General features: G+C 43.1%; 1 protein-coding gene and 1 non-coding gene across 2 annotated transcripts in view; both read right to left on the bottom strand.

Moving 5' to 3' along the window:
• Npl4 (nuclear protein localization 4) overlaps nt 1-23,895 on the bottom strand; it is a 204,879-nt gene that overhangs the window by 20,213 nt on the left and 160,771 nt on the right. Inside the window, exon 7 of the mRNA XM_080283672.1 lies at nt 22,635-22,778. Within this exon, the coding sequence (XP_080139798.1) occupies nt 22,635-22,778 (144 nt within the window). The remainder of the gene's footprint in view (nt 1-22,634; nt 22,779-23,895) is intronic.
• On the bottom strand, nt 19,945-20,063 carry LOC145414313 (5S ribosomal RNA). The gene has a single exon (XR_013899851.1). It is a non-coding gene; the product is annotated as a 5S ribosomal RNA (ribosomal RNA).

Here is a 23,895-nt window from a genome sequence, read left to right on the forward strand (position 1 = left end):
TAATTATAAAAAATTTCTAATAGCCAGAAATATCCAGGACTTACTTTTTTTTTTTTTTCTAACAAAGTAAATGTAGATTTGTTCAAAACATGAGTGGTTACTCCATTTTTTCTTCCAGTAAAAAATCACAAATATTTATCTATTTATCTATCTATTGCCAGACGCCTCAATCCCGTAAGGGATGGCCACAAACAAATCGCCTCCATATTGCCCTGTCCCCTGCCATTTCACTGCCCTGCTCCCAGCTCACCCCACCCCCCCTCTCGTATACCTCTCCTCCGCATCCCTCCATCTCATCCTCGGCCTCCCCTCCCTCTCCCCACCTTCACCTCACTTACATACACTCTCCTCATCAGTCTCTCACTCTCCATCCTCTCCACATGACCAAACCACCTCAATGTCTTTCTCCTAATGCTTCCTATTACATCCATATCCACACCACAACACTCCTTCACTTCTTCATTTGTCAATCTGTCTCTCCACGTGACTCCACGTGCTCCTCTCAAATAACTCATTTCCATTGCTCTCATTCTTGACTTGTGTCCCTCATACAAGGTCCAAGCTTCACTTCCATACATCAGCACTGGTATCACAATACATTAGTCATGTAGTAACTTTTTCTCCTTCATGTTCACTTTCCTGTTTCTTATCACTGCTTTCAAGGAACCAGCAACCTTTTTTCCTTGCTGTACCCTTTCAAGCACTTCACCCTCCAAACTTCCATCCTTACTCATTACACTACCTAAGTACAGTAGAAGTCCGAATTTTCGGCATCTATGGGACCAGGCAAGTGCCGAAATATCAAAATTGCCGAATTATCGAAAACCCTACCCACTCGGTACCTTATATGTTTCGGTGAACACTATCATCATGACTCACATCATTACAAATGTGTTTGGAGAGAGTACTGTATACTGTTTGATACTGTACAATACTGTAATGAATACAGTACTATACATGAATATGAAAAATAAAGAAATTAGTGAATATACTGTATATAAATGTAATGGTACAGTAAGCCTACAAGTTCACATGCACTTACCTAAACTTATAGTAGGTTCCTTATTTACATATGTACAATAGAAGGGGTTGATTGGAGTCTGCTACTGCTGGAAGAAGTCCCAAGCAGTAGAGGGTCCTGCAACAGGCTCTAAGGACTCTTCTCCCTGTTGCTGCGGCAGTAGAGCTTGAGGTTCAGAGACTGCTGTTGGTGATGGAGAGGAGGGAGCAGAGGAGCTTACGTTAAACTCATCCATAATCTGTTTCCTACTCATGCCAGCCTCTAATTTTTTCAACAGCTCAATTTTCCAAGCAATAGTCAACATCTTGTGTACGCTTCTTGCTAACACCAGTTAACTTTCCACACGTGGAGGCTATTTTCAAAGCACGCAGAAGATGTTTATACTGTTCACAACACACGGCTGGTCCACTCAGGTGTTACAAAGCTCCTGTCTGATGTTACGGTGCTTACAGCACACTCGAATAGTAATTTCAGAGGTATTTCGGTACGAAGTTCACAAAGCACACAGAAGAATCAAGAGAAGTCGGCAGCAGCACGGCAACAACTCGGAAGAATGGCGGAAGAATGGCGAAACAGATTCTCTTTCCCATGCTAGACTCACTACATGTTTGTCCCCTCTTTATGCTATAGGAGAAAGAGCTAGCCTCTGAGCTTCATGGCAGTGGTAGACTCGTTCCATCACTTTCACTATCTCACTCACTAAGGCGGGTAAAGGCGGGTAGCTAGCTGGCGAGCCTCATGGAGAATTTCAAGACTGACGAAAAAAATCGGAGAATCTGCCGAACGATCGGAGATTTTCGTAAATGGGACTATTTCTCAAAACTGCCGAAATGTCAGATTTGCCGGGGATTTGGATGACGAAATATTGGACTTTTACTGTAATTAAATGCACTCACATTTTCCATTTCCTCCTCATCCAACCTCACTGTACTGTACATTCACTGACTTCACTTCTCTCGAAGACCATAACTTTACTCTTCCCAACATTCACCTTTAGATTCCATTTCTTACACACTCTCCCAAACTCATCCACCAAGCCTTGCAACTCCCCTTTGTCTTCAGGTTGAAAATGAAATTATACGTCAATCTACACGAAACTTTACTGGATAATAGCTATGATACCTACTTAAGCGCGTAAAAAGTTTCAGGACAATACATGAAGAAAAGAAAAAAATACTCAGTAAAATCTTAATATATTTAACCTAACTTTCACTGACTACTGCTCCTAAGTGAGTAAACATATAATCATTTTAAAAATATCAGTAATTAAATTAATCATTTACAAATAAAGCTCAGGGATTAGTTTTGCCAAATGTAGCTATTATCCAGTAAAATTTCATGTAAACTCATGCATAATTTCATTTTCAACCAAAAAAATGAAGTCTCCCCTCAACCACACAGTATCATCTGCAAACAACAGTACAGGGAGTTTCCAAACACTGCCCTCTCTCCCTAAGGCCGCTCAAACATCCACTGCCCTACCTTGTATCTCTTTTATAATCCCATCCATATACAGACTGAACAATCATGGTGACATAACACAGACAAGTGAAAAACCTTGCTTAACCCTTTCATGTCAAGAAAGGAGTGTAAATTCCAGCTGTGCACGTAACCCTTGCTCAAGAGCTTTCAGAATGTTCACGCAGAGATATTTTACTTCTAACGCTTGTAGGAAAGTTATTATTCATCATAGGAAGGCCACTTTGGTCTCACTTTGACGATGAAGACTTTTGCTCTGTCGAACATTGTCCAAAAAGACAGTACTGTATATACAAAAAAAAATATATATATATATATATAGTAGAAGTTAGCTGATAAGCTGAAGTTTTACACTGTCCTTTAAAAAAATATTTGCCAAAAAAAAAACTATTCAAGAAGTACAGTAAGACCTCACTATAACGGACTAATTGGGGACCAAACCATTCCGAAAAATGCGAAATTCCGTTAAAAGCGACATTCGGACTTCCTCCTGCTAATCCGGACTTTTTCCGATATGTCAGACATTAGTCTGGATCACATGAACAGTTCTTAAACTGTTTTGACTACCACTGCGGTACTGTACTGTGTTATAACTTCACTACATTACTCCAATGGTATAATATATATAATACTGTACTGTTCACTGATAAACATGTCTTTTATTTACCTTATTGTGGTGAACATAGCTGAAGTGGTCTGGCAGTCCAGACTGCTTCTAGCTTTATCGGACTTTTTCTGATATACAGTATAGGAAATTAGTCCGGTAGCTCCTCAAGTCTGATAAAAGCGAATTCTGGTCTACTGAAGTCCGTTACATCGAGGTTTTACTATAATATTTTTTGCTTCAATATGTAGCAGAATAAATTTCCTTTCCAATAATGCATTATTTGTTGTATTTTCTTAAATAATAACACCGCATATATACTGTACACGAGAAAAAGGAGCATAAGTGTTCGGAGGGAGGTCAGGGGGTGTACATCCTACCTGTGAGGAACCTCACACCACAATGAGCCATGCAAACCAAGTGAGCATGCACGCACCAGCTGTGGCAGGCTTAGCTCCATCCACTTTTAACCATCATCCAACAAAAATGACGACTCCCTAAATATTTTTTTAGAGATTACATCGGATAAGGGGAAAAGTCGTCATAATGACGTCAGAGGTTGACAAATACATGACGACGCTGGTCATCACTGGTATGTCTATGGGTTAGGTAAATAATCTTGTCATCAATGCAAAATCAGACAATAGCAAAAATTAATTATTATTGCATTTTTTCTCAGAAAATTATAATTTTCTCACAGAAAGGTGCAGTTTTCATCATTATCACAGTATAAATGGAAACTTCAGGGTCATTTCTTATTAGAAAAGTAGCAACAAAGTTATAATTAGCACTTTTCATTTCTTAGGTCGAGTGGAGAAGTATATTAGAGATGGAGGTGTGAGCTGGGAGCAGGGCAGTGAAATGACAGGGTGACATGGAGGCGATTTGTTTGTGGCCACCCCTTAGGGGATTAAGACATCTGGCAATTGATAGATTGACAGATTTCTTAGGGACTTAGGCTGCGTCCAGGGGAATAACCGAGAAATGCTAGGTCGCGGCCAAAGGGTTAAGGAATGAATGGTAGAGGATGGTGAGTGATGTTAAAGTTATAGGGAGTGAAGAGTGTGAGCAGTAACAAAAATTACTGATGTGGGACATGGTGCTTAAGGAGCGGATGGTGAGCATGAGGACCTATGCCTCTAGGAGGAAATTATGGAAGCTGAAAAATAAGTCAGGGATCCCTTATATAGCAAAACAAGTAGTTGTAGTTGACCGGGGAGCTGTTGACAGAAGTGTAAATGAACAGTACAGATCTCTCAAAAACAATCTCTTGACAGTTACCAGTTCAATGTGTGGATGGACAAGGGGCCCACCAAGACATAAGGTAACACTGTGGTGGGCTGTGGGTGTGGAAGCTGCAGTTAGGGAGAAAACATATCCAGGAAATGAAAAAGGGGTGGTAACAGAGAGGCATACTTGGTTGCCAAGCACAGGACTAGAAAGGTGGTATACGGGGCAAACTCTGAGTCTCACAGGCTTTCATTGGTTAACCTAAATAGCACTGAAAGGAATAATTTGACATTTAAGGTGGCAAATCACATGCAAAGGGAAAACAAGGATATCATTAGTGAGCAGTGTGTGAAGAATGATGAAGGAAAGGTAGTCGTGGACAGTGAGAATATCAAAGACGCCGGGAGAGAGCACTGTAACCAGCTGCTGAATGACAAGTTTGACTGGAACAGGGAAGGTTTGGAGTCTGCGAATCCAGTGTCTGGCCTCTGGCCTTTGATTGATGCTGTTACTGTGAGAAAGGCAACAGACACAATACAGTTGGGGAAGGTGGCAGGTGTGTCTGAGTTGACTACTGAAATGCTGAAGAACTCTGGAGATATAGGAGTGGGTTAGTTACTGATTTCATAAATACGATATATGAATGCGTTGTACCAGATGACTGGCTGAATAGTATAACTGTGAATAAGTAAAAGGGGAAGGGTGATGCCCTGGAGAGAGGAAATTGCAAGACATAAAACTTTTGGACCTGATAATGAAGGTAATGAGGAAAATCCCAAAGGTACGATCAAAGAGAGAGTGAATACTGATGAGATCAGTTTGTGTTATGCCAGGCAAAGGGACCACTGATGCCATAGTCACTGTCTGCCAGCTTCATGAAAAATACATGGGAGAGAAAAGTGGGCTGTAATTTGGTTTTGTTGATTTGAAAAAGACCTTTGACAGAGTCCCTGGGGAATTTAAGTGGGTAATGAGAAAGCTTGGGATTGAGGAGTGGCTGGTAAGAGTGGGTATGGCTTTGTATGTGGGTGCTCACACCCAGGTAAGAGCGAATGGAGATTTAAGTGATGAGTTTTTATGAATGCTGACGGGCATCAGGGGTCAGTCTTGAGCCCCTTATTGTTTGTCATGATCCTTGTAGCACTCTCATTTGACTTCAAAATTCGACTCCCATGGAAGATGTTGTAAGCTGATGACTTGGTGTTGACTGCAGAGAACAAAAGGGAAGTGGAGAGAGATTTTGGAAATGAAGAGACAGAATGGTGCACAAGGGTTTAAGAGTAAACACATAAAATGACTGATGATATCTAGGGCTAGTGGCAATGCTGTCAAAGCAGAAGGAGAATGGCTACATGCAGTTTGCCACAAGGGTGTGGGAAGTAACTCAATCTTGTGCAGTATTTGTGATATGTGGGTGATAAGAGATGAAGTGGTATTAGAGGCAGACTGCGAGACAATGCTGATTTCAAGTGTGCAGTGTGTTTGGGAGAATATGTAGATTTTGCCAGGCATGAAAAGACTAATCTTGCTGGTGAGTCTCTCTGAGTGTGTGGAAGAGTTGTCATTTGGAGGACACATTATGTGCTGCTGGAAGGATAGGAGCTAGCTCTGTGACAAGGGTAAGGATTGATTGAAAGAAGTTCAAAGAGCTACTGCCTCTCCTGGCACTGAGAGGGCTCTCCCTATATGCCAAGGGATCTTTGTATGTGGCATGTGTTAGGAATGTAATGCTGTATGGTTGTGAGACCTGGGAAGTAACGGAAAAGGATATCTGTAGGTTCAAATGTACAGAAATGACAATTATTAGATGGATGTGTAATGCATCCTTGAATGTGAGAAGGAGCTAAGTTTATGACTGAAGAATTGAGAGGAAGGATGGGAATGGGGAGTACAGGTGTTGTGATTAGGGAATGGGGAGTATTGGTGTTGCGATTAGGAGGGGTAACTTGGGATGGTTTGGGCATTTGGAGAGGACAGAGGATGACAATTGGGTGGGGAAATGAAAAGAGTGAAATTCAGGGGGAGGATTGTGAGAGGAAGACCGAAAATGACCTAGGACGAGGTCACAGAGTGTGACCTCAAGGATATGGGACTGAACTGAAAGGCTGCAAAGACTGAGTGGCTTGGACAGCTGCCATTAGGTGACCAAGAATGATGCATGCAAGCATGCTGGAGCCTTGATAAACAATAAGTTCATACAACGAACAGTGATCATACTAGCCAGGCATGATACTTTGGCCTGGCCTTGGTCTTAGTCTTGAAACCACATTTTACCACATTTTCAGAGGCCTCAGTTTTGGGCTCCAAAACTGACGCTGACCTTAACCCTTTAACCGCGGGCATTGTTTTGCCCCGACTGGCCTCAACCGCGGGGGTTCCAGCCAAATGTAAACAAACCTTTAAACCTTAATAACTCTGCACAGAATAAAGCTAGAGCAAAAAATAAGGTACCATTAGAAAGTACTAACCTTCAGCTTTGCAGTGATGTAGGTTTCATGACTTTGTTGACTTTCACAGGACGGGCAGTGCCATTGGAAGTGAGGGGTGTAAAATTACTATTTTACGCCCCACACACCAGTACCAAATGCCAACCACTCTCTGATAATAGTACTATAAACATATATGAACACTGCACATACGATAAACACCCACTCTGTGTTCACTGAGGTAGGTAAAAGGCACTGTAATTGCCCGCACGTCACTGCGGCATCACACGCTCACTGATGTTTGGTTAGCGGTGATGTTTTCATTATTTCTAACTTCTATTACTATTTTACATATAATCTGGGCAATATACATTATATTTACACTGCACTTATTACTATATTGCATCACTGTCGCATCACAGAATTACAGCAGTGCCGCAGATTTTCTTATTTCCATATCACTTATATACTGGCCGTATTTACATAATTTTCTAGGTAAAATATCTCTTATTACTATATTATACAATTATTGGTAAAGCACATCACTGTCGCATAACAGAATCACAGCAGTGCCGCAGATTTCCCTATTACCATATCACTTATATACTGGCCATATTTACAATATTTTAGGTAAAATATCTCTTATTACTATATTATACAATTATTGGTAAAGCACGTCACTGTCGCATCACAGAATCACAGCAGTGCCGCAGATTTTCTTATTACAATATCACTTATTATACTGGTCAATATTTACATTGTTTTCTAGGCAAAATATCCCTTATTACTACATTATCCCTTATACAATTATTGGTAAAGCACATCACTGTCGCATCACTGTATATCACTGTCACTGTCAGTATTTACTCAGAGAGTGGTGCTCAGCAAAGCACGGAGTCACACAGAGAGCAACTTGGCATTCCTGTGCTCATTTTTCTCGCCCGAGGCCTCCGTGTGGTGTTATGACACACTTTGCAGCGGCCCTGTGACAACCTGCTGCCTGCGGTAAGAGGCAATTTCACAAGCTGGTGCCGGCTCATGTAATTGCGGCACTCAAGACGGTCAGGTTGTGTGTCAGAGTGTCGCCTCGGGACCAATGCTGTCACCTGACCAAATCGTGCAAGCAGCTGCTGCACGACAGTCTTGGAGAACTGTCTCAGGGATGGTTGCCTTATGCCCCCGACTTGTCTCTTGTAGAGGAGGAAGGCGCTGAGCATGCACATATCGAGCATGTGGAGGCAAGCCTTCCTGTACCATCAGGTGTTTCTGCTGAGACAGTCTATCTCGCCAATCATCATGTCCGACTCATCAACAAGTCTCATGTTGATATTATAGTCAATGACGGCATCGGGCTTCATGATTGGCTCTCCTGTTCTGTAGCTGACCTTCCCAGTTCTCTGCAATTCCCCCTTGTGGATGGTGCTGAGCATATTCACGACCTTCTTGTTGTGCCACCTGATCGCCAGAAGCTTGTCAGACTTCTTCAAGTGCACATCTCCCTTGGATGAGGATGATGCTTCAGGGAAACTTGGCCACTCTTTCCTGTGGCTCCATACAGTGCCAACAGTGCCGATGCCGTGTCAGCCAGATATTTGGCGAGTTTCGGTGCTGTGTAGTAATTGTACATGTACAGCACATGATTCCCACCAAAATACCTCTCCATCAGCACTTTTACTACGGAGCCAGAGAAGCAAAGGGGGTCTTTCCTGTCCACGTCCATTGTGCTTGCAGAGCAGATAACGAAATCAAGGATATACCCCGTCTCACAGTCACACAGCACAAAGAACTTTATCCCAAAGCGGTGGCGTCTGCTGGGGATGTACTGCATGAATTTGAGACGTCCTCTGAACAATACCAGGGATTCATCTATGATGACTTTTTGCATAGGACAGAAAAATCGCATAAATCGATCCCTAATCCTGTTGAGGAAATCCTTCACTTTCCACAAAGGGTCAGTTTGGGACGGGTTTTCATTGTCAGCGAAGTGCAGGTATCCTAGCAGCTGTCGGAACTGATCTCTTGACATGTATTTGCTGAATGTTGGGATTGAAGTAATGTCATCAACCAGCCAGTACTCCTCCAACTCATGTCTCTTGATATGGGGCATCAAGAACATGAGAGCAAAGAACACATACAGCTCTCTGATCCCGACAGGCAACCACGACACTTGCTTTGGTGAGCCAATAGGTCCCAGCCCTTCTGTCGCACACTGAGCTGCATACCTATTGGTCTCATCACTGACAAACTGCACGATTTTGTCATCCATGAAGGCCAGGAAGTAGTCCACAAAGTCATCTCCTTCGTTGCATGGGAAGGCAGGCTGTATTCCCGTGTTTGTCAGGTCAAACGGCAGATTGTGTGGCTGAAAATTAGCACCGTCAGACCAAACAAATGCATCCACTTTCCCGGTGCGTGGTTCAGTGGCAGTGGCAGGTCGCATTGCACTCTTTTCCTGGTGAGAAGGAGTTGAGGTGGAGGCAATGGGTGAGGCAGGAGGTGAGGCAGGAGGTGAGCAGGAGGGGGGTGAGTGGGGGGGGGGGGGGTGAGTGGGGGGGTGGGGGTGAGTGGGGGGGTGGTGAGGGTGAGGGAGCTGGGCGGGGGGCAGGCGGGGGGAGTTACTGACCTGGTGTGTGGTGAAATCTGACCCTTTCTTCCCCGCTTATCACCCCGCTTTGCCCTCCTGCTGCCACGCATCCCCTTTGTTCTAGGCCGGCCTGCCCTACTTACCCTGCCTGCACGGCCTGCCTTCCCTCGCTGTGCAGGCTCTGGGAATTCATATTCCTCAGATGATGTAGACTGAGGAGAGGGCACGGCAGAAGATGAAGATGATGTGAGGGCAATAGGGCTAGGGGAACGGGAAAGTGGTGGGAAATGCTTGCTAGGGCCGGGTGTAGGAGACATAAGTTTCCGCTTCACTCCCTTCCCACGTGCTACACCCATTTTCCCCATGGGCGCCTTCCCTTTCCCAGAGTAAGTTGTGGGCGGTGAGGGGGAGACAACATGTTCACTTTCATCACTGTCACTGTCAATCATAAACGGTTCACCACCAATAACTGCATAGTCATCACTACTTACGGTAAGTGTATCACTCTCACTGCCACAATCCAGAGTTGTACTTACAGTTTTATCCAGCTCTGTCCTAATTTCTGGGGTACTCAACCCCTTCTACCTCGCCGTCGGCAGTTCCTTCTTCGGTGTAGAGGTCGAAGGCACACTAGCACTAAGAATTTCCAAGGAGGAAGCGAGCGATGATGACTCGGGACGGAGCGACATTATCATGCACAGAGCTGGACAGATACTGATTGATGTGTGTCAGGGCACGGGTGGGGGGGGGGCCCCCGGGGGGTGGGAGGAGGGAGGTGTGGGAGGGCTGGCGTGAAAGAACTCGACAGCTACTCTTGCGTGAAACAATTTGTGCACAGGAAAAACGCGCGGTGTTCAAAATATTCACAAACATTCCAGAATGACACCCGTGGTTTGGTCGTTTTTTCAATGTCATTCTGGAATGACACCTGCGGTTAAAGGGTTAAAGCCAGCTGGAAAGTGTAAAGGCCTTGTGACAATTCCAAGGTCAAAGCCACACAAAAGCTTGATGGGTAATTTCCAAAACACACATGCATGCAGCAGGTCCATACCTATATGCTGATTACAAATGCACAAACTTTCTTTTTCGCTATCCTATTTTCATTCTAGTAGTCTCGCCAGAAACTTATTGGCGCTGCCTGGCAGGACCCATCTGGGCTACTGCAGATATCCTATTTTCTTTTGTCCTAATCATCCTACACCTTACCTCACCTATAAGTTCTTTCTCTCTCTCTCCTACCCTGTCTGATCATCTAGCTCTATTCTTGATACAGTTTCACCTACTTTTATCTATGAGTACATTTCTTATGATGGTATCTGAAGACAGGTTATTAGAAAATAAATGTATAAAATATATATATACAGTGGGCTTGCACAGTGTGTGAGCTCTGAGTGCACAAATGGCATTGTGTGAGTGACCAAAAATAATAACCAAAAAACCTGAATGCGCGAGTTTACCTTACAGAACGTGAGGTAGAGGCAAGGAGTGGCTCAAAAACGCCATTTTCCATTAGTACGCGACCCCTCCCCCCACATAATGCGTCCATCATCATGCGTCGTGATGATGATGCGCAGAAATTCCCAGGCATTCTACTGCGCAGCTTGGGGTACAAGGCTGCGGGCGCGCCATTACAGACACGGCTCATGCACAGTCCGGATCTACTCTCTGCAGCTAACTTCTCGCGTACAATGCGTGGCATTTTATTGCTGCTCCATCCTAGCCTGCACTTCGCCGCACCATGCCTCCAGCCCCAAGAGTTAAGAAACTTCTGATGCACGCAACCAAGTTTGAGATTATCAAGATGAAGGAGGAGGGACAATGAAACACTGCTATTGGGAAAGCCCTGGGACTGGCTAAATCAACAGTGTGGACAGTGTGGAAGAACCACTATGCCATCAGGGCTCTAGTGAAAACGTATGGTGCATCTGACCTAGACGGCCATTCCCGGGTGGGAAATCATGCGATGATATGAATGGAACAGTATCTTGCCACCTTCATAATGAGGATGGAGAAGGAGGGTGTTCCACTGAATGGCAGATTTATTCGGAACCAAGCCCAGCTCTTTTACAAGGCAGCATCTCGCAAGTTACTGTATTTTCGGGCATAAAAGGCGCAGTTATTTTCCAAAAATAATGTCCCAGAAAATCACCCTGCGCCTTATATGATCAAGGTCAGGCTTTGGGTAGGGCTACCGATACCGTAAATGAACTCCAGACACCTTCCTTACAAGTGTTTCCCATATTTCTTAGTTTTGGCAATATTATAGAAATTTTAGTACTTTTTCTAGTAATTTCCTGGAGTTTTTATGTACTTAGTGACTTTTAGTGGTTTTTGAATACCAATCCTGCAGTGTTTGCTAAGACAGATTTGGCAACTCTGTACAACTTGGGCTGCCATGTTTGTTTACAAGTGACCACGGTGATGCAGTGTGGAGTGGAGATTGATAATATTAATGGTGATGATTGATAATTTTAGTGTTGTTGGTTGATAATGGTTAGAGTTATTAACGATGGCCAATACTGGTGATGGTGGAAGTCAGTGGTGATATTTGGTAAAGATAAGTACTGTAACTTAGCCTACCATGGTTGCTTACCAAAGGGTGTCAGTCTAAATTTTCATGATTCCTGTACATGAAAATTTTATAACTAGCACATGAATGGTTATGAAGTGATATGTCTATCTATCTATTGCCAGACGTCTCAATCCCGTTTGGGGTGGCCACAAACAAATCACCTCCAAGTCCCCCCGTCCCCCGCCACATCACTGCCCTGCTCCCAACTCACATCCCCCTCTCTCATATACCTCTCCACCCCATCCCTCCATCTCATCCTCGGCCTCCCCCTCCCTCTTCCCCCCTCTATCTCATTCACATACACTCTCTTCATCAGTCTTTCACCCTCCATCCTCTCCACATGGCCAAACCACCTCAGTGTGTTCCTCATAACGCTTCCTATCACATCCACATCAACACCACAACGCTCCTTTATATCCTCATTTGTCAGCCTGTCTCTCCATGTGACTCCACAGGCTCCTCTTAAATAACTCATTTCCACTGCTCTCACTCTTGACTTGTGTCCTTCCAACAATGTCCAAGCTTCACTTCCATATGTTAGAGTTGGTATCACAATACTGTCATGTAGTAACTTTTTCACTTCCATGCTCACTTCTCTGTTTCTTATCACTGCTTTCAAAGAACCAGCAACCTTTCTTCCCTGCGGTACCTTTTCAAGCACTTCACCCTCCAAACCTCCCTCCTTATTCATCACACTACCCAAGTACTTAAACATACTCACATTTTCCAATTCCTCACCATCCAACCTCGCTGTACATTCACTGACTTCACCTCACTCAAAGACCATCAATTTACTCTTCCCTACATTCACCTTTAGATTCCGTTTCTTACACACTCTCCCAAACTCATCCACCAAGCCTTGCAGCTCCCCTTCGTCTTCACTCAACAACACAGTATCATCTGCAAACAACAGTACAGGGAGTTTCCAAACACTATCCTCTCAACAGGGCCACTCCAACATCCACTACCCTACCTTGTACCTCTTTTATTACCCCATCCATGTACAGATTGAACAACCATGGAGACATGACACATCCCTGTTTCAACCCAACCTTCAAAGAGAAAAATTCACTTAGTTCACCATCCACACACACTGCAGCCTTTGCACCATCGTACATACTCTTCACAGCATTCAACAACTTCCCATCTACTCCATACAATCTTAACACTTTCCACAATCCTTGTCTATCCACCCTGTCATATGCTTTCTCCATATCCATGAAAGCCGCATACAACTTCTTTCCCTTCTCTAGAAACTTTTCCACTAAAGATCTAAAAATGTATATATGATCTACACAGCCTCTTCCCTTCCTAAAGCCTCCCTGTTCTTCTCCAACTAATTTCTCTGTTCTTTCTCTAACTCTGTCAATAAGTATCCTACCATACACTTTTCCTATTATACTAAGAAGACAAATGCCCCTATGATTACCACACACTTCTTTTTCCCCTTTTCCTTTGTACAAGGGAATAATTATACCTGACTTCCAATCCTCCGGGACTCTACCTTCCTCCCAGGCCAATCTGCACATCTTCCACATCCATTCTACTACTATCTCTCCCCCATGCTTCAGCATTTCACCACACACTCCATCAATTCCTGGGGCTTTCCCCGATTTAACTTTCTTCATTGCTTCCACAACTTCTACCCTACTGATTTCTTCCTGTCTTCTCACCTCCCTCCTTCTCCCAGCCATTCCCCAGCCACTTATACTCGCATTACTTCCATCCTCTATGTTCAACAATTCCTTAAAGTGTTCTCTCCATCTTCTTCTTCTTCTTTTTCTTCTTCTTTTTTTTTTTTGCGAGGAAGAAGGAACCAAAGGCCATGAGCCCGCAAACAGTTCCCTCCAAGAGAAAAACAAAATACAATAGAGAGCCAAATTCAAGATCCGATCATTTTGAGATGCCTGGACACACTGCGTTTGAAAGACTGGAGATCATAGGCAGCAGGAAATACAGACAGAGGGAGACAGTTTCAGAGCTGACCTGTTGCATACATGAAAGACTGGGAGTGACGGTTAACTCTTGCATTAGAGAGTTGGACAGAAAAGGGATGAGAGTTTGCTGCCAGACGGGTGATACGTGCCCGTCGAAGAGGTGGAGGAATGCAAGCACACAGTTCAGAGGAGCAGTGACCATTAAAGTAGCGATAGAAAAGAGATAAAGATGCAACAGTGCGGGCAAGAGACAGAGGTTGAAGGGAGTCAGTAAGAGGAGGAGAGTTAATGAGACGAAAAGCCTTTGACTCCACCCTATTGAGAAGAGCTGTATGTAGGGAGCCTCCCCACACATGAGAGTTGTACTCCACACAGGGGCGGATAAAACCCCTGTATAGAGTCAACAATTGTGCAGGGGTAAAGAAAGAGCGGAGTCAGCTGATCACTTTTTCTCCCTTCTCCACTAGTAATCTACCATTTTTATCTTTCACTCCCCTGCTAACTTCACTTCCACCCTGTCTTACTCTTTTCACCTCTTTCCAGAACATTTTCTTACAGTCCCTCCACTTTACACTCAAATTCCTTCCAAATTCCTCATCCACTCTCTTCTTACTCTCTCTTACTAATCTATTCACCTCTCTCTTTCTTTCTACATATAACTCTCTCTTCCACCTCTCAACTTCTTCCACGCCCCTATTTCTCATCCATTCATTGTATGCTTTCTTCTTTTGTGCCACAGCCTGTCTCACCTCTTCAGTCCACCACGCTGTTCCTTGCACCCCCCTCCGTCTTCTCTTCCTTCCACACACCACATCACATGCTGCACATAATTCTTCTGTAAATATCCTACACACACCTTCCACGTCTCCCATCTGCTCCAATTCATATTTGCCCAATCGTTCCTCTACTTCTCTCTTATACTCTGCCTTTTTCTCATCCTCTTGTAACCTTTCCACTCTCCTTGCAACTACTCCTTCCTCTCGTCTTTCCCTTCTTTTATTCCTCCATCTTACTTGAATCCTAATTCTGGCCACCACCAAGTAGTAGTCAGAAAGTCCACTGCCACAACCTCTATAAGCTCTTGCATCCATTACACATCTTCGCATCCTTTCATCCACACACACATAATCAATCATTGCCTTCCTTTCATTCAGTTCACCACCCACCCTTCTCATCACTCGCCATGTATACCTGTGGATCATTTTATGCCTGAAGAGGGTATTGGCTATCACCAACCCCCTCCCAGCACAAATGTCCACTAATGCACTCCCATTCTCATCTATCTCAGCAGGCACACCTCACCCACCAACTATTCCATCCACCTTCACATTCCCAACTTTACCATTCATATCACCGATTAAAAACATTCTCTCATTCCTTCTAAACTTTTCTATGCACACTTCTACATTTGTCCAGAACTCTTCTCTCACTCTTCTAGCACGATCTTGCGCTGGCGCATACACACACACAATCGCCCACATTTGTATTCCAACTTTCAACTTTACCCACACAATCCTTGACCCAACTGATCCATACTGTCTTATGCTGTTCTTTCATCTTTTACTCACAACTATACATACTCCTTCCTTTGCCCTCTCATTCTCACCTACTCCTGCACATATACCTCATCCATACTCCCATTCTCTCACACTTTCTCCTCTCCATTTTGTTTCAATTATTCCACATACATCCATTTTCGCACCCTCAAGCACCTGGACAATCTCTCTCTCTTTCACCTCATCATTCGCTCCTCTTACAGTCCATGTAAATGGGCCAAATGCCGAAAGTTTGAGGCATTCAGCCAGGGGATCTGAGGTTAGCTGTATTTTTTTCATTTTTTCCCAGACTGGGCTTGCCAAAATTAGGGTGCACCTTATATGCTCGTGCTCCTTATATGCCCGAAAATATGGTAAATGCGGACAAACCTTTCAAGGAATCTGTTGGATGGCTGCACCATTTTTTGAAATGCAAGGAACTGCATCACATGAAACTACCTGGTGAACGTGCCTCTGCCGATGAGCTGGCCGCGAGAGAATATCTTCCATTATTTACAGTGCTTCTTGAAGAAGGACACTACACCAAGGACCAGATCTACAACGTCGACGAAACGTTGTCATACTACACGGCCATGCCCAAATCGACTTACAGTGCTAAAAAACGGAAACAAGCCCTTGGTCACAAGCTCCAGAAGTGTAAGATGATGGTAATGTTCGCTGTAAACCTGTTTGAGAGCCACAAGATGAGGCCAGTTGTTGTACACACAGCATCACACCCAAGGCGTTACAAAAGCCTCATGAACATGAACGCAAGTGGCATGTACTGGTACAAGTCTTCAAATGGTTGGATGACCAGGAACATTATGTCTGACTCGTTAACGAGGCACTGCGTCCCCGACGCCAGGGCCAAGTGTCAGGAACTTGGCATTCCATTTAAGATGCTCCTTGAGCTGGACAATGCACCAAGTCACCCACCATACCTAGAAGATCTGCACAAGGATTGTTGTGTTGTGTTTCTGCCGCCCTGGACAATGTCACTAATGCAGCCACTGGATCAAGAACTGGTAGCCACTATGAAGCACTTCTACCATAAGCAAGTGTATGACTACCTACGCAGGAAGACCGACATACAAGAGGAGCTTCATGCCCTACAAGAAGATCACGATGAAGACCTCGATGAGGCACCTGCTCCCTTACCATCTCCGCCAGCAGCTGTATTCAAACCCGCCACAGGTGCCATGACTGTTGAGGCATTTTGGCTTCGTTTTACAGTGAAGGACGCAGTTGAATTTCTCCTACAAGCATGGCACCAGATTACACCTGCAGTGGTGAACCATGCGTGGCGAATGCTCATGCCTCACTTATGCACAACCCAAGAGACGGCCATTCAACAACTGGCCGAGGCTGAGGCAGTAACACTGACAGCAGCACAAGCTGAACCAGGTTTCAAGGACGTTAAATTGGCGGACATACGGGAAGTGCATGCTGCTAATGAGGAACAGCCTCCCGAGGAAGTTTTGCAATGGATAGTCGAGGCTGACGCAGAGCCTGACGCCAGGCAGATTCAAGATGAGCAGTCTAGTGTGATGGAGGGGAATACAGAGCTGTGTATGTCAAGAATAAGCAAGATCCTTGCTGCCGTGGATAAGCTCAAGGAAGAGGTAGGAACAGGAAGTGAGCAGCCTAAGAATGGAGGAAGTTCGGGTTGGTATCGGCAAACTCTTCCGTTTCTACACAGACAGGCACAGGCAAGAAATAAACAGGAGAAGACAGACACTCATAACAAGTTACAGACAGCAGGCTCAAGTTGATGGAAGTAAGGAATCAGCTACATCGTCTGATCCTGTTTCTGTCGAGGATGAAGAGGATGCAATGTCAGAAGTGTCAGCATTGGACTTTGAGGGGTTTATGGGCGAAGTGAGCGACTTACAGGCTCTTGGGGAAGGCGCTCAGGAGGAGTCTGTGGACGTAAGTGTTGGTGCGGCGGGAGGTGTGGTGCTGTAAGTGTTGCCATGCCTCGGAACCCCTGTTATTTATGTCCATCAGGCCTGTTGTTTACTGTTGTTAAGGTGACTACCCATATTTTTGTTATTGTGGCTATATCTGTAGTACAATGTCTGAAAAATCTGACCTTTATTATGTTGCTAAGGGCCAAAAAATGTCCAGGTATGAGAGGGTACCACCCATATGTAATTTTTTCCATAAGATGATGTATTCTCTGTGCGTGATTTCACAGTGCGCGAGGACCAGGACCGCCCAATCTCTCGCGCACTGTGCGAGCCCCTGTATATATATTATATATATATATATATATATACCATATTTTGTGGGGTGGAAGACGCACTTTTTTGCCTCAAAATCACCTTCAAATATCCCCCTGCGTCCTGGAGGCGACTCCATTTAGAAGAATCACTTATACAGAGGATCACCTTACTGTTTGGCAGTCAAGTATTTTTTAGAGTATAAACACCTTTGATTTACTGTAAAAAGTTACATTCACTTGTGTATATACTCAGATTTTACGATTAGAAACACTCAGGCTCAAGAAAAAATTTAAGGTTTGTTTACAACTGGCCAAGTGATGGTCTGGGGGTTTAGCGGTATAGCAGTTTAGCAATTTAGCATCTAGCATACACCCTACTTTAGCAGGCTAACATGATCACTGGTGAACTCCCTGCTAACCTTCTGAAATGCAGTCATGATCACTTTGCATGCCATCCACTCAGTAACTAGTAAGGGAATCATACTGGAGATGATGGCTAGCATGACATTTGAGTTATTATAACAGAAATCTGTCTCATATGGAAATTCAATAACCACTGTTTGGCTGGCTTCTCTTACTGGTATTTTGTTTCATTCGAGACAAGAATATAATAGAAGGGAACAGTTTTATATTAACGTTACTGAAAAACAGGAAAACAACTGCAACATTAAACAGTACTGTCTGAAATTACAGCTTTTTAGCAGTTTAGTAATTTAGCACCTTGCAGCCCCCAACTCTCAGGACATGATCACTTCTGAACCCCTTGCTAACCTTCAGAAAGGCAAAAATGATCACTTGCTATCCAATCACTAACTAGCAAGGGAATCAAATTGAAGATGTTGGCTAGCATGATTTTTGTTAAGTTATTGTAACAGACATCCATCTCACAGACGTCTGTCTCATATGGAAATTCAAAAATCCTTCTTAGGCTGGCATCTCTTACTGATATTTTGTTTCAATCGATACAAAAGCATCATAGAAGGAAGCAGTCTTAAATTACTGTTAGTGAAAAATGAAAAAAACAGTTGCAACATTAAATAATACTTCCCGAAATTACAGCATTATTAGCGGTTCAGCAATTTAGCAGTTTAGTGCCTTGAAGTATGGAAATTCAATCACCCTATGTTAGGATGGCTTCTGGTACTTTTGGGGTACATAAAATGGTGTAAACGTTCCTTGTAACTGATTTTTGAAAACTTGGTTGTGTTGTCTGTGATTCTAAAATTCAGTACATGCAGGTATTTGTTTTGGAGATATAGTGTATTCCTTCACTTAATGGCCTTTGTATTTTCTTAAATGAATGAAAGAACGGGTTTTAATGAGTTTTGTTTTTTTAAGTTCCTCTCTCATTCGGACTATATGGGGGGAAGGGTTGTCCGAAATAGCAGATTGTCCGGACCATCACGGTAATCTCCAGTTCATACCAAAAACTATCTACATATGGTATGTTTGTTAATTATTAACATATGTGGCATATGTCAACCCTACATAACTGCTAAAGATAAAAGGATACTAAAATAACCAAACTAATCATGTACGATAGTTTTGTATTGCATAATTTACAGGTAAGGCCAAGACAAGAAACTAGCCTACATTTTAAATAGTAGTAAGTGACTAAGGCCTGTGTAGGCAAAAAAAATAAATAAATTACTTAATTGTAATACTTGGAATAAAAATAAAACTAATGTAGGCAAAAAATACATTGTCATCTTTGGCATATTGATAACGTCCATATGGGCAAGAAGCTAATGTTTGATGTACAAGTAAAGCACATTTAAGTACAAAAAATAACCTACAGTAATCACTAAACACTGCAAAATATTCTGACCCATTTTTGTGTAAGCAAACTCCTCCGTTTAACACCTTTATTCATTGCAGAAGCTACACTTGCATTAAGGGGCATGGTAAGGAGGATTAACTTTTGAAATACAGCATAAAAATATAAATGGTTGGTGAACTAGTTGATGGAACAAATGCTAGCGTGCATTTAAACAGGCGCCCATGTTGCGACCTAGTGTGATCCGAGACTAAACGAATGACGATCGCTTTCCGCGCCGATACTGAAAATGACTTTAGAATTACTTTCAACATATTTTTGGAGCTTATTATTTTAAAATTTTGTCCGAATTAACAGAAATCCGGATTAAAGGGGTCCGGACCAAAGAGGTTCTACTGTATATATAAACATATATATATATATATATATATATTCATTCATTCATTGCCAGACGCCATGTATCCCAAACGGGGTGGCCAACGGCTTAGAGTTACAGTAATTGTTTTTACAGGAAGGGGCACTAATCCTCCACCAACCCCACTTGACACATAGGGATGCCAACAGCATCTGGTGTTCCCAGGCGGTCACCCATCCAAGTACTAACCAGACCCAACGTTGCTTAACTTCGCTGATCGGACGGGAAGCGGTGTACTCAACGTGGTATGGCCGTTATATATAAATATATATATATATATATATATATATATATATTATATTATATTATATATATATATATATATATATACAGTATATATAAATGTATATATATACATGTATACTGTATATATATATATATATATATATATATATATACAGTATATATAAATGTATATATATACATGTATACTGTATATATACAGTAAAACCTCGATATAACGGCCTTCAACAGACTGGAATTCACTTTTATCGGAATCGAGATGCTACCACTCTAAATTCCTATAGATCGGAAAAAGTCCGATAAAGCCAGAAGCACTCTGGACTGCCTGACCACTTCAGTTATATCCACCACAATAAGCTAAATAAAAGAAATGTTTATCAGTATGCAGTGCAGTATTATTATATATATTATATCATTTGATTACTGTAGTGAAGGTATAAAACAGTACAGTACTGCAATGGTAGTGAAAACGGTTTAAAAACCGTTGGTGCGGACTAATGTCTGTCGTATCAGAAAAAGTTCGGGTTAGCAGTGGGAAGTCCGGATGTCACTTTTATCAGAATTTCACTTTTCCTGGAATGGCTTGGGCCCCAATTAGTCCATTATAATGAGATCTTACTGTATATATAAAGAAAGCTGACATTCAACTGATAAGTAATCTATTAGATTTTGGCACAACATAGATCAAATACCGAAAAACAATTATAGTTTTGCTTAGACCTCATGAGGCCTTAACTGGAATGGCTGTCTTTTGAAAAAGGTCAGTCTCAGCATTGGCCTTAGCCCTGAGGCTGATGGGACGACCTCAGCAGTATGACTATAACCAGCATGTATATGTCCTTTCACCTGATGACAGCTCTATCTGTGCCACAATCTTGAGTTACATCCCTGCTCAATCCCTTACCCAGGAGTCTCCATGCATGACCTCACCTCATATCTTCCTCAGTATGCATCTGAGCTCCTACCCTCCACATTCACATGTACAATTTTACTCACCAATTCATCCACTCCCTCTGCTCAGTATGTCCAAACCATTTCAACCAACCAGATTGCATCACCTCTCTGATATTAGTAAGCCAAAATTTTCTTGCAACACAACATTCTCAGTTCTCTCAAGCTGAATAAATTCTAAATGTAGCAGAATTTGTTCCCCTATATCATGCAGGGAGTTTCAGGAACCTGTAGTTGGCCTGTTTGTTTTTCTGCCTTTCATCAAACATTTGTAAGACTGGACAGATTATGACAGAAGTTGTCATGCAAATATACAGTAGGCTCGCACAGCGTGCGAGAGATTCGGCGGTTCACGACCTCGCGCACTGGGAATTCGCGTACTGGGAATACATAATCTTATGGGAATAATTACATATGGGCGGTACCCCCTCATACCTGGACATTTTTTGGCCCTTAGAGATATAATAAAGGTCATATTTTTCAGACATTGTACTACAGATATAGCTACAGTAACAAAAATATGGGTAGTCACCTTAACAACAGTAGACAACAGGCCTGATGGATTTAAACAACAAGAGTTCTGAGGCGCGGCAACACACTTACAGTGCCCCCGCCACTACCCCGGCCGCACCACGCTTGTTTAACGGTTGCCAATGTTGTATTATTCCAGGCTTTGATGAAGAAATTTATGGCCTGTTGAATGTTACATTTCTTCCAGAAACTAGCAACAGTCATTATGGTGGGGGTTGCAGGTATGCCAGGTGAAGCAGGTGAGTCAGGTGGGGCTGTGAAGGTGGACAGGGAGGCGGCTGGTGAGTCAGGTGGGGCAGTGGAGGACGGCGGTGGGTGAGTCAGGGGAGGTGGTGAGGGGAGTATCCTCCCTCTCCTCCTCGCTACTGCTCACATTTTCGGCAATTTCCTTCATCTCTTCTTGCTTGTTTGTTTCATTCCTCATCTTGTTATAGATGTATTGGCAGTATAACAACTTGGTATTCACGAAATAAACATCATTATTATAGAAACTGGGTATCTATTCTAACTTACTGTTATTGCTGAAAATGTTATTATTGAAGCTGATATTGGCGATATCTTATTGTAGACTCCTCTTGAGCACCTTCCCCACGAGCCTCTAGGTCACTATTGGCGCGTACTGATGGAAAATGGCGTTTTTAAGCCACTTCTTGCCTCTACCTCGTGTTTTGTGGGGTAAACTCGCGCATTCAAGGTTTTTCGTTATGATTTTTGGTCACTCGCGCACAATGCGATTCGCGCACTGTGATGTCGCGCACTGGGCGAGCCTACTGTACATGGAAAAACCTGCCAGTTAAGAAATGGAGTTGCTTCCATTGTTACCTTTGGCCAAATGCCTTTTTTATCCCCTTGGGTCTACTACCCTCTACTACTGCACCTTCCTTCCTTCCTACCTACCTACCTACCTACCTACCTACCTCCCTCTCTGATATGCTTTATACCTGAAGCCCTGCATAGCCATAAACTTAAAATGTCACTGTAACTGCTGAAATTAACATTTCACCCACTCAAACTGAGATTACTAAGCACCTGGCATTTCTTTACAAGCGGTATGATAACACTCTACTATTATACCATATACTGGGATGATTATCTTCCCACTCACCTTGAAATAAACATCTGGGACATACTGCTCTGCTGAGGACTCCTTGATGTAGGCAAGTTCTGGAGCATCTTTGGTTGGAATGAGGCACTTGTCCCTCACTACGGACTGACACTGGTTGCTCACCTGATACCCTTCCATATGTACCTGAAAGAGGGGAAGGGATGAATAACTGCATAATTGACAGTTCATTTTTGTACCACCTGAAGACGAGCCTAAGTATGGTGACACTATGTACCTTAAGTGGAGCAGCTAAGCCATACATCTAGGAGAAAAATCACCTCGTACTGTATTTCCCTGCAACTTGCCACCCAAAGGACCTTTGTCCAATCTAAGTGAGGAGCTGCATACCAAAAGAGGGTAATGGATCCCAACTTGGTGTATGTACTGTACTGTGCCTCTAGGATGGCTCCACAGAAACAGTTGCTTACCCGTGGTGAACAGGTGTGCTCAGCCTGACAGACCAAGGTTGACCAATAACCACCACCACCGCCACCAGCAGTAGCTCGACAATATAATTCTTATTGTGGAAAATTAAGTAGAAATTCAAGAGCAACTTAAAGCAGATAGCATTCACTCACTTGATACAGTGTTACCTAAAGGTAGCAACACTTGAGTGACAAGCCAAACAATTTCCTGTGCACAGTCAACCTCTGATATACAAGCTACTGATTTTTTTTTTTTCAAACTTGCCATTTTTTCGCACAATACCTCAAAACTCATATGAGGCCCTGCACGCCACAAGGGGCAAAGTGCCATACCATCTGAAACCTGTTTTTTTCCACCAGCTGCTCCCTCAAACACTACCCTATGACTGCACAAAGTCGCTTTGTTCACTTCAGACTTTCACCCTTACTGCACTAATTAAAACTGAGCAAAGCAACTTCATGCAGTCATAGGGTAGTGTTTGAGGGAGCAGCTGGTGTAAAAAAAAAAACAGGTTTCAGCTGGTATGGCGCTTTACCCTTTCTGGCGTGCAAGGCTTCATATCTTCAGTATTGTTTACTCAAATTCCTAATGCAAAATTACATGTGAAATTTAGCCTTTTGGCAGTAACTGACCCTTACAGAAGTGAAGGGCTGCAAATTCCAAGCTAAAATATTGCTAATTATGTTAGAATGTAACTAAATGCAAAAATCTCATGATGATCAACACAAAAAAGTATAAAACTTTTTGAATTCCTCCTCACCCCCAAAAGCTATTTTGTGAGAATCAATGATACAGCTAGATTGTCTGCCACTAGGCACTAAATCTGCTGCTAAAC

Source organism: Coenobita brevimanus, chromosome 98, assembly GCF_032717465.1.
Source record: "Coenobita brevimanus isolate Jiangsu-jjx chromosome 98, ASM3271746v2, whole genome shotgun sequence".
NCBI classification, from domain to species: Eukaryota; Metazoa; Arthropoda; class Malacostraca; order Decapoda; family Coenobitidae; genus Coenobita; species Coenobita brevimanus.